The sequence below is a fragment of the Osmerus mordax genome, chromosome 9 (assembly GCF_038355195.1).
Source record: "Osmerus mordax isolate fOsmMor3 chromosome 9, fOsmMor3.pri, whole genome shotgun sequence".
Classification (NCBI taxonomy): Eukaryota; Metazoa; Chordata; class Actinopteri; order Osmeriformes; family Osmeridae; genus Osmerus; species Osmerus mordax.
In genome coordinates, this window is record NC_090058.1 from 12,913,888 (window position 1) to 12,930,227 (window position 16,340).

The window sequence follows — 16,340 nt, forward strand, 5'->3', positions numbered from 1 at the left end:
AACAGCAAAGAGTTTCATGTCATGTTGTATCCCATATAATTATGTGGTCTCAATAATAAAATGGTTCAAGGGAGGTGGCACTAAAATCATTAACAGTAGTAACTAGCCACCTAATTGTTAACTTTAGGGTAAATGTTAAGGAAATAAACCCCCATGATTAAAGTTTGATAAATGGTGTTCTTGTGAAATGAGTAATGCAAGATATCATCCTTCATAATTACCTCATGTCCTTGCTATGTCATTTATTTTCACATGTGGGCAAGTTTTGCTGTACCAGACTGATTCATTCCTTGAAGATTCTCAAACTGAAATGTTTTTGTTGAGGACTCATCTGTAACAGTTTCAGAGTTTAATCATTGTATTTCACTGTTTATATTTCTTTCACAGTGACCTGAGGTTCAACAAAATCAAGGACTTACAACCTGGCTCCTTTAGACGGCTACAGAACCTCAACACACTGTAAGTCAGACATATGGTCACTGACTGTTCTCCAAGTGTAAAATATGTCTTTATAGATTCTAGACAGGTCATTGTCCCTGTCCAACTTAATACAATGGGTTTGGCTCTTAGTTTTGTATTCAGTTGTGGTTTTTAAGTTATCCTGAAAGTCGATAGTTTTGGAACCAACGCTGGTCTATTTCTCAGGTTTTCCTACGAAATTCTTGCTAGAAGTGCACGTGCAGGGGCACATTTTTGCTCTCCCCTGTGCTATGGTTTCACACATGTAGGTCAGCTCATAATCTGAGAGGAATTTATTTTTCCCCTTCACTCCTAAGCCATCCATCATCATGTGTCAGCTCTCTTCAGAGACAGACATGCTGCATCACTAAATTGATAAGGTCGGCATGTCTCAAAGCATGTCTTTGCACATGTATGTGAAACCTGGTGAAGTGAAAGGAAAAAAGTATATGTGTACCCATTGTAAAAAAAGGAAGAACAAAAATACAGTAGTGTGGACAACAATTACTTTTTTTATGGTGCTTTGTTTATATATTTAAAGCATGACATCTGGAAAACTTTCCTCTGGGACGAAGCATGTCTTTGGCCTTATCAGACAGCCAGTAGGCTGTTTGTGACTGTCTGTGGTTTAAACTTTCACACAGACTGAACAATGACATTCCAAAGCCTAATGGTCTTTTAAACAACGGAGTCAACTCCAATATTAGTGTCTCAAACTGAAATAGATGTCTAGCTTTCCCTATCCAGTCTGACAAACTGCTTAGCTGTAACCTTTAAAGCAAACATTAAACATGCCCAAGTGGATGGTGTTCCTCCTCTTACTTTTTAGAAATCCAGATCTCAAAATCAAAACTATTGGGTTAGTGAAGTGTTCAACTGAAATCAATTGGTTGAATATTAGCAGGGACAACACCATCCAAGAGTTGTGGCTACTCAAAGCCCAAAGAAGTTTGAACACAATACACATCCTATCCCATGATGCTGTCAGCCATCAGAAATGCTGAACAAATTGTGCCACAGTGTGGGAATGGAAACAGATGCTCTTTGAGTAAGGCTGTGCCAAACATCAAACTGTTCTTGAAAGTTCCTGTTGTTGACTAGCATTTTGTCTTTAGCGTCTATAGTGCTCTCTAGACTTTCTCTAGCTTTGGGTGAATTTCATTTTGCCATAACCCTATTTCTACAATACTGGTTTGTATAGGTTTAGAGATTTGTAGGTACAATACCACACTTACAGACTTTTACTAATGCTTGTTTTCATTACCCAACAGCCTCCTTAACAATAATCACATCAGAAGGATCCCTAGAGGTGCCTTTGAAGACTTGGAAAACCTCAAATATCTGTAAGTTGTTCTTTAAGTTAAGGTTGTTGTCTGCTATTAAAATAATATGGTTGCCATTTTGACCAGATGGTTGATGGTGGAGTTTTAGTGCTAATTGAACTAATAATACAAAGTATGTTAAAAGATGTCTGACTATACTGCTAGAAAAATCACTTTCTGGCTTTGGCAATGGCTGAAACTGGATGTTGCTAGACTTCTTTGTCAGACAAACAGTTTTACAGTGGTAAAAGTAAAAAGTTAATCTTTACAGATTGTCTAATCCTCTGTATTTGTCTGTCTGAGCGAGGTGACTCAAATGATCTGTAGAGAACAGAGGTAGACATGAGGATAGTGTACCATAGCCCGGGGCTGGCTATGGTGTAGTTCCTATCTTTGTTAGTCATCCCCCTAGAAACTACCGGTCCTCAGTTGTGGTGGGAGCAAAACATACATGTCTGAAAGGTCTTCTCACTGGGCTTCACCTCGTCTCCCTCCATAGGAACCCACCCACAAATGCTCCATGATTAACTTTGTCACTGGACTACAGAAGCAGGCCCCCAGTAAAAATGACCTTTTCTTAAAGGCTTCATAACATGGTTGAACCGCCTTTCATTCTTGATGAACGTTTGGGTTTGTTTCTGAGGGATGGACTGTTTTGTACGGTCATTAAGATATTACTGTAGTATAGCATGTCTATCCTACAGGACTCTTCTTGTGTGTTCTGTTGTGTATTTGAGTTATTCAAAGCCAAAAGGAGATTTGGTCTCGCATTTATCAGGTCTTGTTGAGACGACCTACAATATCTGGCATAGAAAGATCCCATGACATAACCCATCGCTGTTTAGACTTAGCAAACATCTCAGACAAGTCATGATTTCGACACCGTCTTGTCAATTACAGTATAGGCTTCACTTGGGAGAAAAGTTTAGGCAAAGAGAGGATGTGTCAATCTCTCTTGCACACGCACACAAACCACACCACACACTCATTCTATCCCGACTGCATGCTGTAATTGGGAGCATGGGTGACTCCCACGTCCGTTCAGGGTCTATTTTAATTAAAAGGCCCCACTCTTTTTTAAAGCAGAGTTAATCTGAGGACACCACCACTGCCTCAGCCCTTGTGATCACAGACATACCGCCATCCCCGATCCCCTGCCTTCTGATCCCAGTATACCATGGCCCAAGGCATTGTCCCCTCTCGAAACCCCTCTTCAGACCCCATTAAAGCCCACTACTTGAGGTATTTAATGTACTGTCTGTAAAGCCAGGTGGAAGTCTTTACTGCCCCCCTTAAAGAGGTCATTTTGCGGTCATAAGGTCCAGTTATGGGAAACGTGTTCATTCCGTCTATCTATAGTAAGTACTGTGTTCTTATCTAGATTCATTTGCTTTTATGTGGCTAAATATCATTGGATAGTCATTTTAATTTGTAGTGAAATGACTGTCTTTGAGACTTCTTACTTTAAATGCTATGTATATTTTCAATTTCCTTCCAGTGATAAAAATATCTTTCAGTTGTAGTTTGGTGAAACTGGGTTATGGGCCGGCATTGAAGCTGATTGCATAGTTGGAAGATTTCATTGTATCATAAAGGTCAAGGTTGGTTTGGGTTCAAGAATGTTAGTATAGTTGCGGAGTAAAACCTTTCAGTCTCCTATACTCTTCATGTGAAAATTGAGAGGGAAATTAGCAGTCAGTTTAGTTCTCACTGTTGGACCATGTTGGAGGCCACTTGGGGAATTTCAGGTTATTGAAGCAGAGCCCTCCAGTCCTCTTCCCCTTGAGAGTCGACCCCATGGCTTCCGAATCCCTTTTCTCACGCAGGATGTTGCATTCACAGATGTCGACACACAGCACTTATATATGCACACACACACATACATACACAGTACCGTATGACTCATCCATCTGGTGTGCTCTTTTTTACAATTAGCCTCAAAGCCTCTACAAGTCAACTTACCTTGAAACTCCACATACTATTATGCTCTATGATCATCGGGGTCATATAGTGGAATTTTAACGGACACTTTAATTGTCACAAATAATTAGTTCATATTTAGGCTCTATTAGATTACATCAGCTTTTCTACATATTTCTATGTTTGAAGTTAACAAAAAAGTTATGTTTCATGAGAGCTGTATAAAGTATATCTAGATCATTAAGCAGATTTCCCTTGAGCGTCGTTTGAAGGATGTTTCGGTCGCAGTTAATGGCAGCGTGTCAGTCAGCGAGGATGTGAACGAGAGTTCAATGCATTCTTTGGTCTTCAGCAACTTATCTGCTCATCACCCAGAGTGAAATATGATATCCCAACACACATATGATTTCATTGAGAGCTTGCTGATGAAAAAGCGAGTGGAGGGAGATGTTTATTTTCTATACATCCACAGAGGGTCCATCCATGTCTCTCATTAAGTTCATGAAGAGAACAAAGACAGATGGAAGGAATTATAGCCATGAGCCATTATTATTTTAGGAGGCATAACACAAAACTCCTTTTGAAAAAAAGTTTGGGGCTATGTTGTGCATATTGTGTCTCAGTTCTTATTACCTATTGTAATGAGAACATGACATGCCATACAGAAACATGTTTTGCATTTGGTGTGAGGTAAATAACCTTTTTAAGTGTCCAAAATATAATACCTCACATTGATTCTGTCGTTGAAATGTTCATGATTTTACGGGAATATATATCAGCTACTGAATTCAGGCATTCTTGAATGACCACCGGAGGAGAAGTTGATCTCCTGTGTTTGTGTTATGCTAATAATACTGATTATTTCTCCTTTCAGCTATTTGTACAAGAATGAAATCCAATCAATTGACAGACAAGCATTTAAGGGACTTGTCTCTCTAGAACAACTGTAAGTTACCGACCTTTTCCTCTCCCTCCTCTTCTTCCTCCCACAAGAACAAGAAACATGTCCACTCTTAAGAGACACAGTTTGAGTGTTAGTGGAGTAAGGCCTGCATAGACACTTCATAAATCACTATGTAAGAAGTAGTGAAGAGTAAAGGGTGGCATGTCATGGTGTCATGTGTGATGTGTCAAACCCTCTTACAATCCCGTGTGGAATCAAATTGGCTTAGAAATGATCATTGAATGGTCTATGTGTGCCTTACAATGTCTACATGATTACAACATCAGTCTTAATGGTTATCTCTCAGTTAGACTGGGACCATGCCCTTCTTTGCCACACACACGCAAAAACACAAACACAAGCTCTTATACCCCCTTTCCCGTCAGCATCATGCATGTTGTCTGCACCCACCCTTGTGTGTTGCGCGGACCCCCCTCAACCCCCAGCCCTGCATGAGCAGCATGTCTCAGTGACAGATATGCACCAATCCCCTCGCCCCCAGCTAAGGCCTGATCTTCACTCTGCCCCAATGGCAGTCATATTTCACTTCAAGCCTCACCTTTTGTTCTCATGTAATGCTGTAGCTACAGCTTTTGTCGTGCAGCATGGCTGTACTGTGCCTTTGAAGGGAGCCCTTCCTTTATGCTTGAATGTAGTTTGTGAGTCCTCTGTCTTGTGCATCGCAATAAGTGCCGCTAGTTTGTATTGCATAGGAACTTTGTGTCCATTTATAAGTATTGGCAGTTTTTTGTCCACAGAATTATGTATTTTCCTGTCTACTACTACTAGCTATAAGATAAAGTTTCAACATAATAACTGTTTGATAAAGTTTGGTATAATTGTGCATGATCGTGCATTTAAACCTATTTTACCAAAATGTTTTTTTCCCAAAAATTATTTTACATCTTTGTGTATTACATATGTTCCTTTTGATCAAAGAATAAATATATATGGCATATATTTATAAGACACCTTATCATATTTGATTTGGAGGTTTGAAAGCCATCTGGCCCATTAGGTTTCCATTGTGCAATGAATTCTGTCTTGGGAATCTCTACTCATTCCATAAAAGCTTAGCTCACTATGATGTAACAGCAGTTGTCCTGACATTAGATACAGCTCTTGTGCAAGAACTGTTAAACCCAATTAAATTGTCCTATATCAACCCATTATGGTTTTAACCAAACCAATATGGTCTGCCATGAAGTCTCCCCATCAACAAATTAAGAATTCACCATGTAGTAAATATATTTTGCCTCACATTTCTTAAAGGACTGCTCTATATAAATCAAATCCAACCAAATCAAAGTCTAAGACACTTTGCCTTGCAGCTGTTCAGTTTAAATTGAAATTAAATATTTTATATGCGGGTGACAAGTTCTGTGCCAGAACTGGGTTCACTTTATTGGGCTATTTACCAATGTGTTACCTTAAACCCACAACCAATAAGAAAAAATAACTCAGTCACTCAATATCTTCTGGCAAAATGTTCTGCAAGTGGCATCTTGGCAAATGTATTTTAAGTCTCACGTAAAACTTGGCCAGATACTCCAGCACTAGACAGATTAGTGCTGGAGAACACATATTTGGATTTTAAAATAAGACTTGGGTCGACATCTAAAAATCATTTTATTTGAAATAGTCATTACATTTGTTTCCATTTGGTCATAAATGATTCCCCCTCTCTCTTGTTGGTCTGCTTTCTCTCTTTCTTTCTCTCTCAATATATATTTTTTTTTTTCATTCTCCTTGGCATTAAATGTGGCTGCCTACAGTAACATTTGTTATGGTGTTATCCTCTTATCTTTTTGCTTTTAATGCCTTGAAGAAAATATCTCATAATCTGTCTGTTTTTGGAAACAAGTTTAATTGTATGTCACAAGGCACAGATAATGAAGACAGTTGTTTAAAGAAATTCTTTCAAATGTCACCTATTTGTAAATGAATATTTTGTTTCATGTGAGGGCACAAGACCATATTGTAGACAGGCTGTGCCTACTTTTCTCACTCAAGTGGCTAAAGTTGTTTTGGCTTGCTTTTGACTGTTGCTTTCTCTGTTTAAACAAAACTGTACCTTACAGTGACTGTGTTATTGGATTTCATTTTCTAACCTTTATTTATTGCTTTAACTTCAATGTTATGCTTTGACAGCTCACTGGTACTTGAACATAAATCCTGTTAACGTTCCATTATTCCAGTATTCCATTATTATATATGTGCATTTTTGCCAATGGGCTTATACTTTTACCTTGTATGAGATAGGAATGCATGAACTTCAGATTCCGTTACGCTTGAGTTATGGCTTGATTTATTCCCTGTTAAAGATGTGCTATTTGGACAGGTAATGTTCCATAGACGGCTGAATCGTGTATATAATAGTATATATTATTAAGGACTTCGGAAACACATCATTGTCTTCATCATCACCAGCAAAAGAAAACAACAAAGTTATTTATTGAGGATTGTACGTTTGTGCCTAATGAGTTTTGGATGATTATCCTAATCAATTCTCCTGTGCTGTGTCAATGCTCTTCTCTTTTCCAGTTACCTGCATTTCAACAACATTGAGTCCTTAGAGCCTGAATCCTTCACCCACCTACCAAAGCTTGAGCGCCTGTAAGTTCACAGATGAAGTCCGACAAAACACCTGCTAAATATAATTTACAGTAATTTGTTAATTTATTGACCTGAAACACTTGACCTGGCATAGTTCATTTCAGAGCACACAGAACTCCCTGTTTCCTACAGACAAATTCTATGAACCATGCTTAAAAGCAATGAGAGAATGATGTCCCCTGACCAATAGGCCCTTAATGTGTTTACCACAATGTTGGGCAGACCTTCAAATTACCTTCCAATGCTCAGAAAAGCTTATGATATTAGGACAGGGAATTTCCTTTACAAGTCTCTTGTGGTCTGTTTCGACAGTTGTTTTCTGTCCGTCTTGGGTGAATACTAACCGGATTGGTGTGAGGACAGCTCAAACTTTGTCCTGTTGGCCGGTGTGTTGTGTCTGTAACTTTGGCTTTCCCTGTTCATTGTAGTTCTCTTGTCTTAAGGTTGCTTGAGTGCTTTTGGAGAATTCCTCAGGAATTTTGTAGAAAATGATTGAAATTTCCACTTTGACCAATTGCCAATACTTTTCCTCACAAAAAAGTGCTTTTTAAAATACCCATCAGCACCATTTGTGATTTCTCCTTGGGGTTAAACCTGTCTGTCACTGCACTTAGCCCAGAGAACAGATAGATTGCTTCTTCAATCACACTCAGCCCTCCAGATGTAAGGGTGTCAAATCCTTGTTATAATAAGTCTGTTATTAAAGGGAGGTTTCCATAACAACAGAGCAGCATGCCATGGAAACCTCTGCTAATCAAACTTCTCATAACAAGGATTCGATGGGCTAAGAATGAGCCTGGAAAATATATCAATAACTCCCTGTGAGATTTATTTGTATGTATATACATATACAGTATACTGTATGCAATAGTATTTATATATCCACATCAAACTAAATTTGTATGGTGATTGCTGAAGTAAGTGAACTTATTCGCTATCTTAACATAACACAAGCTGTTCATCTAAATAATTCAAACGTTTTCTTTATTTTTCGCGGTCATTAGGCGAACACTAAGATTGTAGGCAGCTAAGTCCGGTTTACCAATTATAATCTTTATCACTAATAAAATATTCTGATGCTAGAAGGTTGTGATACTAGGATTTCCTCTAGATACATGAAACATAATTATCTGCTCTGTACTGCTGTTCTATACTGTTGTATCTGCAGTATATTCTGTACACATAATTTTTATGTAAAATTAAATAATGTGTTTCTTTGTATTACATGCATTTAACTCGTATAAAATGTTTTCATTAAGAAGACACTTTTATCTTGGAATCTTTTGATCAGCAGGCAAATGTTCTTCCAATGAGCTATCTACTTAGGAATTGTCCACACTGTTATAGTACATACTGATAGTATTCAGATCTCATGAACCTGCTTCTCTTCCTCAGCAGACAGTGTGTTTACAGTAATAGGGAATGTTGATTGATTGTGGTCAGTAAACAGTGAATGCTTAAAATTCTCTCTCTCTCACTCTCTCTCTCTCTGTATCTATCTATCCATCTATCTCTCCATCGCTCTTTCCTCCGGCCACAGGTTTTTGCACAACAACAGAATAACCAATCTTGTTCTGGGAACCTTCTCCCATCTGCAGTCCATGAAAAGACTGTAAGTACAGTGTTGATCCTAACTATTTATCACAGCATACCCCCAACACTGAAATACACAAATGTGTACACCATGGAGAAGGGGGGCATTATGAGTGTGTGTGTGTGTGTGAGACGGAAGGTCTTGCTGAAGTTAGATAACTATTAGAAGACAGGAGACTGTGTGCGTCTGACAGAAAGTAAATCACAATCATTGGTTTGGCCCCTCCCCTTTTACTTTCCTCTCAGTCATATTTCATTCAAAGACAGCGACGTCCAGGTTGTCATCAGATCTCCTGCCAGGACACAGTGGATTATCTATAATAGGCTGAACAAGACCATTAGAACCATCAATAGTAATTAATGTTGAATGAAAAGGCATAATAATAGTCCGGATTTCAACGTTAGTGTTTGTTGAAGAACCAATAATGGGCACATACAGTACACAATTCTCCCAGGGCAGGTCTCAGTTCATATTAGAAATACATGAGTCACAAGTTTAGATACAAGAAGTCTGAACTTCAACAAACTTGTGACTTATGCACTGCTAGTTGCCCTCTTCTCCTTTTGACATTTAAACTCCAAAACACATTCCAGTGTAGTTGGCTGATCGTATCCATTGCCAGGTGTGGTGCTCTGGATGTAGAGTGGGAGTGTGTGTTGTCCTGATGTTTAGACTGAGTCGGTCTACTTAGTCTACATTGGGGAAGTTGCCAGAGAGGTCTTACATCTCCGTGACACCATTGCTAGCTCCCCACAGTGTAATGTAAGGTCTTGGATACCCTGGGAATATTGAATTGTGTTGCAATTGACTATCGTATGATCTGTATAACAGCTCTGTTGATTGTGATGTATACAGTGAAATATGCAATGACAAGTGAGCTCGCACATTTCTCAAGACGGCAGGTGTATAACACACAAAACGACAACTCACATGAGACAAATTCTCACCGTTCCTCTCTCTCTCTCTCTTGTCTTACTTCTCGGTGTGTGTGTGTGTGTGTGTGTGTGTGTGTGTGTGTGTGTGTGTGTGTGTGTGAACAGGCGTCTGGACTCTAACACACTGAACTGTGACTGTGAGCTGCTGTGGCTGGCTGACCTGCTGAAACAGTACGCCGAGTCAGGCAATGCCCAGGCCGCCGCCACCTGTGACTACCCCAGCAGACTGCAGGGACGATCTGTGGCCACGCTCACCGCTGAGGAGCTCAACTGTGGTACGCTGGCACTTCAACTAAGTTCACTAACACGCACTCCAAACCACCGAACTCGAAGCCACATCCCCACCACACCTCATTCAGTTGGGACCCCGTAGCAGTTTTACCTACCAACAACTCGACAGACACAAACACACACGCACTCATACCCACTGCCAGTTGTTCCGCCAGCGGTGCCCCAGCAGCTGACCCCATAGCTGGGTAACATGTCGGCACATGTCGGCATCTTCTCCATATAACGACACTACCCAGGGACCCTGGAAAGGTGGCTCAAGAGAGTGATGGATGAACAGGAGTGTGCTGTTGAGGTGTGGGAATCTGATTTCAGGAACAGTGCGTTGGGGCGGCCCCGGTGCCTCCCCCGGGTGGTGTCTTTCAATGGGCAACGTAGGACGATTGATCAAGTGTCTGTCTCCCTTATTGGCTGGGACTGTGGAGCGTGGGTGGACGGCTAGCATGAGTTATCCCTCTGCCGTTATGCAAGCAGAAGTTCCATGGTACTGGAAGCTAAGCATTCCTCCCCAGTTGTTTTCTCGATCATGTAAATGCAAAAAACACGGTCACAATCCCTTTCCCGGCTCCACCTCTGTGGATGCCATCATCGGGAGGTTCAGGCCATCGGGTAGAGCACTTTGTGCGAACCTTGGCAACACAGGCCTCAGGAGCGCCTTTGGCAGTCTTGACTTCATCGTAACCCTCCACCTCAGCACGTCTGCATTTTCAGGCACCGGAAAATAGAAGCGTGTCTGCTTTGCTGCGCGGCGGAACCCCATCACTCCCCTCCCGTCTCCTTTTCGCTTTTTTCTTTTCCCCCTTTGGCCTGTAAGTTGGGGGAAGGGGGGTGAGGGAGGACAATGTTGAGCAGGCCGTGCAGCTGTCAAAACACACTGACCCCTTCCGAGATGAAGTGCCACCTCCCTGCCTCTCCACTCTGGTAACCCATGAGCAGCCTTTCCCTCCCTTATGGAAAGTCCTTATGGAGAAGCCCAGCCCTGGGTTGCCACGTTTGGAGTCAAGTCCGACCAATGATAGTGTGCCTGTGTTAATGTGGTGGTATGATGGTGGTGATTGTGAGCAAGGTTGACCCCTAAAAGTTTTCCTTGTACAGAAACCCCAAATACTTAGAATATCTAACACCTCACTATTCATCCACTGACCACCTCCGTGTCTCCACTGTCTTCAGAATCTAAATCAGAATACGTTTTAACCCCAAGTAGTTTACACAACAAGGAATTTACTTTGGTATTTGGTATTTACACAATTTTCTTCCATGTTTGTATTCACCGAGAGACTCCCTCCAGTGCAGAACTGTGCAGAACTGTGACAAATGTTGATCTAGATTGACCATGGATTCTAATTAGTCTGTTTAGACTGAGGTTGCATTGCAAAAAATCTGACCTGTATCCGATTTAGGACCACACAGGAAAATGGCCCAAATCAGAATTGAAAAGATCAGATTCCTTGTGATTTGTGCGGTTCACACTGTTATGAAAGAAACTGATCTGAGTCTCATATGAACAAAATGTTTGATTCGGGCCTCTTTTGCTTGGTGTGATGGTAGCCTATGGGGTATGGAGGGCATGTCTACGTTCTGAAGAGCGTGGTTTGTTTGTGAGGGGAGAGGAGAGGAGAAAGACAAAACAATAATGTGAAGCCAATTCTCACGGGGGCCTTATTCAATTTTCCTGCCGCATGAAGACATATGTGTGTTTGCGCACGCAAATACCCATAAGTACTTGACCTATAATGGTCCAGAGTGATTTCTGCCTCTGATAGTGGCAGAAAGGTCAGCTCCTTCACTGACACAGAGGCCTACAGCTCACTCCCACTGACACTCTAGTGCAAACAGGGGAGCTGGTTTACACTTGGAAGTCGAACAACAGTTTCCTCCATTGAGATTGATATGGTCTGGAGTACCCTTTCTGTTCGAACTGAGAAACCCCCCACTATTGGCCTCTTTTGTGTGCGGTGTGTGGCTGAGTGTGTTTGAGTGTGTAAGGGGGGTCAGTCTCGGGGGACTAGAGTATGTCATAATTCTGCCTCGAGTTTGACTTGAGGGTCCCTGAGGACACGTGTGGGAGCATGAAGCACATGCTTGTGGCGGTGCCGAACCTACTTTGCCCGGGCCTTCGTGCTGTACTTTGTGTACTTGAGGTCGTTTCGTCGTGATGTCACTGTGGTATCCGTATCACCGTCAAACGTTCTTTTTTGTAGTTGTTGTTTTGTTATTTCCTAGTATTTCCTAGTTTAAAGAGGGGAAAGGATGAAACATGTTATGACCAAGTGTAATGAAATGTTATGACCAAATGGATGTTTTCAGCCTCCCTAGATACCTTATCGACTGTTTGTGAGACCAGGCTGTGAGAGGGAGTATGTGCATGTGTGTGTGTGGGGAGGAATGCCCATACATTATTGACCTGTCAAGACAGCCAATCCTTTGGGTTTTATGAGTCAGATAAGCCGAGGGTGGTCTCCTGCCGGCCTGGGATCCGATACGCACACACACACACACAGACAAGCACAATCCCGTTCCACACAGTCTGTATTTAACATACAAACATGTGCTCCCTTCTCCTTCTCCTCACTTGTCTCTACCCCCTTGACCCTCTTTCCTCTCCTAATCGACCTGCCTCCTTCTGTCCATCTCACTGTCTTCAACCTCCTGTCCCCCGTCTCCCTCAGAGGTGCCCAGAATCACGTCAGAACCCCAAGACGTAGACGTGACCTCGGGGAACACTGTGTACTTTACCTGCAGGGCCGAGGGGAACCCCAAACCTCAGATCATCTGGCTCAGGAACAAGTAAGACACCCCCGCCCTTCCCACTACCCTCTCTGAAACTCCTTCACCCACGGATGACTGGTGCCATGTTCTGTCAGAGTCCTTAAAAGTCCATGCAGCGCAAAATAATAGTAGTAACAGTAGCTATTCTGAAGCACTTCCTGCTCTTGCTGTAAATATCGTAAGCAATGTTTTGTTGCCGTCATGCTAAACCGAGCAGATTCCACCAACTCCGTCGTCACCGTAATGTTTTCTTTAGATGGTGATGTCTAAAATCAGATCCCCATGCCCACATGTACAAAACGACTTGTATGTCTGTGACCCATTCGGATCTAATGTGACCCCCACCTCCAGCAATGCTCTGAACATGCGCGACGACTCTCGCCTGAACCTGCTGGAGGACGGCACCCTGATGATCCAGGACACCAGGGAGACGGACCAGGGCGTGTACCAGTGCATGGCCAAGAACGTGGCTGGGGAGGTGAAGACCTCGCAGGTCACCTTGCGCTACTTCGGAGCCCCCTGTAAGTAGCCGGGAACCTTCACCACCAGGAAACCCGGGATCTGAGAAAATACGCAGTCACTTGACAAAATGCTTGGCCGTTTGAAGTGTCAACTACTCCCACGCAGCTACCGGAGCAGTCGTGTATGTGCTACTACTGTGAGGCAAATCAAAGGCATCAATCAATTACGTTCCAATACTTCCTTGTAATTGATATATGATAGAAGACATACATATAAGAGTAGCACCTCTGCTCCTGGTGTAATTGAATAGTTTGTTCGACAAATGACTTTTCCACCTCAGACTTTTCGAGTGTACTCCAAATGAGTACACGCTTTGTGAAAGTGTACTGCCCATGAATACACATTAAGGTGGGCTCCAGAGTAGGAAAAAAGCTCAAAATCTCAAAGCTCTAAGCAATTCAACAGGTGCACTGTACCCTTCCAGGTCATTCCAAAGCAATGGTGTACAAATAGGGGCTGAATTTCCATATGTGTAGGCCATTCCATCCTCAGTGTTTGAAGCAGCAGAGCAAGTGGCATAGTTCAGAGTTGGTGTTATAATGCCTAATGTCAGTGCGGTCATTCCAGAGGTCAAAGGGCACATAACAGGTTTTTTTTTCCCACAGAGCAGTCAGCCAAGCCTGCCGTGTTCAATGATGAAAGTGTACCCCCTCGAAACAGACACACACCCACTCATCCCTTAGTTACTGTGTTGTGTCGCTGTGGGAGATGAGCATGGCTGTCTCCAGGTGACCCCGAGGTTGTTGCGTGGGTGACAGAGATCCAATGGTGGACCACAATTTCTCTCAGCGCAAATGTGCATTTCCTGTGGGTGTTTGTGTATGCGTGTCTGTGTGAGAAAGAGAGCGATGAGGCTGTTGACCTCCAGTCCCTTCTGTGTATACAGTATAGGCCCTCATCTTTTTTTCTCTCTGTGTAAGGGTTATGTTTTCTACTTCTTCTTTGTACAGTGGCCAAGTATGAAGGGAGTTCAGTGACTCAGTCCATCCATAATTTGTCAGTTCACAAATTGTTCTCTACAGTGCTTGGCATGACATGACATGCAGCTTCATCGGCTGCCCCGTCAATCGGAATAAAGATTAATGTCTCAAAATGCAATGTTTTTGTAGCCTCATAACAGACTATTAACGTAGGTCTAAAGGACAACAAGCTCCACAGCTGCTGACAATTCTCCCCCAATTTGTTCCGTTTCCTCAAACCTTCAACCCCTCCCCGCCCGCCCCTCTCCCTCCTCCAGCTCGGCCCAGCTTCGTGATCCAGCCCCAGAACACGGAGGTGCTGGTGGGGGAGAGCGTGACCCTGGAGTGCAGCGCCACGGGTCAGCCCCAACCTCGGGTGACCTGGACCACAGGGGACCGCACGCCGCTGCCGGCCGACGCCCGCATCAACACCACGCCGTCGGGCGGGCTGTTCATCCGGAACGTGGCGCAGGCCGACAGCGGCCAGTACACCTGCTTCGCATCCAACAACGTGGACACCATCCATGCCACGGCCTACATCATCGTCCAGGGTGAGAGACGGCCCCCGCGCTCCCAGTGGGCCCATCCGTGTGCCGCAGTAGCACTCGTCTCTGTCCCCATGGGATAAGAGGTGCATGGCGTAGTTTAGTTGTGTGACTGTACAATGACAGGCTTCACCTTTTGACCCGGTTTTGTGCTCAGGAGCAGAAGTACTCGAAGCGTATGTGTAGGATGCAGATGCACAATGAAGATTGGAATGTGAGCACTTAGTAACATATATCGTGGAAGCCGATACACAGCCTGCGCAGACGAACCCAACCCAGCGTGTCGTTTCTCTTTCTCCACGCTCCCACCCCACCCCCCCACCCAGCCATCCCCCAGTTCACGGTCACTCCTCAGGACCAGTCGGTGCTGGAGGGCCACACGGTGGACTTCCCCTGCGAGGCCGGCGGCTACCCGCAGCCCGTCATCGCCTGGACGCGGGGAGGTAGCCCCCTGCCCCTGGATCGCCGCCACCTGGTCCTCTCCACCGGCACGCTGCGTGTGTCCCGCGTGGCGCCCCACGATGAGGGCCAGTATGAGTGCCAAGCCGTCAGCCCGGTGGGCACGGTCCGCATAGCCGTCCAGCTTAACATCCAGCAGAGAGGTGCGGCAACACCAACTCTTATATTTACACTTGAGTTATTCTCACATGTGCTGTGGATGCTATATCCTACTGTATACTCACCTAGTCATGACTTGCTCTTTACAAAATCAGGGAAGTGTGACTACGTCATAAGAGGAGTTGTTTCTTCCCGTTTGACTCCTTATTCAAATGATTTCTCAATAGCTAAAAACACAGTCTTTCGATAGTTATGAAAGAGCACGTTCATGTGTCCTAAAGATGAGAACAAGGTTGGGGTTACATATGACAGCAAGCACTTCTTTACATACTGAAATGCAGACTCATATTGGATGCAATTGCAACTACTTGATTGTGATTACACTGTACTTGACTACAGGAAAGAGTAAGGGTTATGGTATGTTCTGCGAGGGCCTCTGCAAACACTCTGTTTAAGAGGAGGGGAGTTGAGGGCACTAAAACTCTTGAGAGGGTGGGAGTGAGAGACCACTGTCATCTATGCCTAATTTGTCGTTTACATGTAGAAAAGCCTACAATTACAATGAAACAATGGCCACACAGAGCATCATGTTGACAGGCAAATGGCTGTATGTGTGTGTGTGTGTGCCGCTGTCTGTATTTGTCTGTGTGCGTTTTAAATGACAGGCTTCACGTAGCCTAGGAGAGCATGGCAGCCTGTAATCCCTAGATGACAGCGTGTTTTCCATGTAGTAATGGCTGTTAACATGCCCCAAACTACATGTTGCATAATGGCCCCACACTATAAACACCGAAGCCCACAGCAACGCCATGTGATGGCTTTTTTATGGCAGTGAGGTTTGTCAGCGAACGGCAGCTGGAGAAGGAGAGAAAGAGAGAGAGAGAGAGAGAGAGAGAGAGAGAGAGAGAGA

At 43.4% G+C, this 16,340-nt stretch overlaps 1 protein-coding gene across 1 annotated transcript in view; it reads left to right on the top strand.

Annotated features, from left to right (window-relative positions):
• The window catches only part of LOC136949027 (peroxidasin), a 42,432-nt gene that overhangs the window by 10,452 nt on the left and 15,640 nt on the right, over nt 1-16,340 (top strand). The window contains exons 2-11 of the mRNA XM_067243221.1: nt 388-459; nt 1,731-1,802; nt 4,576-4,647; nt 7,189-7,260; nt 8,801-8,872; nt 9,895-10,064; nt 12,747-12,864; nt 13,198-13,367; nt 14,606-14,878; nt 15,199-15,474. Of these exons, the coding sequence (XP_067099322.1) occupies nt 388-459; nt 1,731-1,802; nt 4,576-4,647; nt 7,189-7,260; nt 8,801-8,872; nt 9,895-10,064; nt 12,747-12,864; nt 13,198-13,367; nt 14,606-14,878; nt 15,199-15,474 (1,367 nt within the window). The remainder of the gene's footprint in view (nt 1-387; nt 460-1,730; nt 1,803-4,575; nt 4,648-7,188; nt 7,261-8,800; nt 8,873-9,894; nt 10,065-12,746; nt 12,865-13,197; nt 13,368-14,605; nt 14,879-15,198; nt 15,475-16,340) is intronic.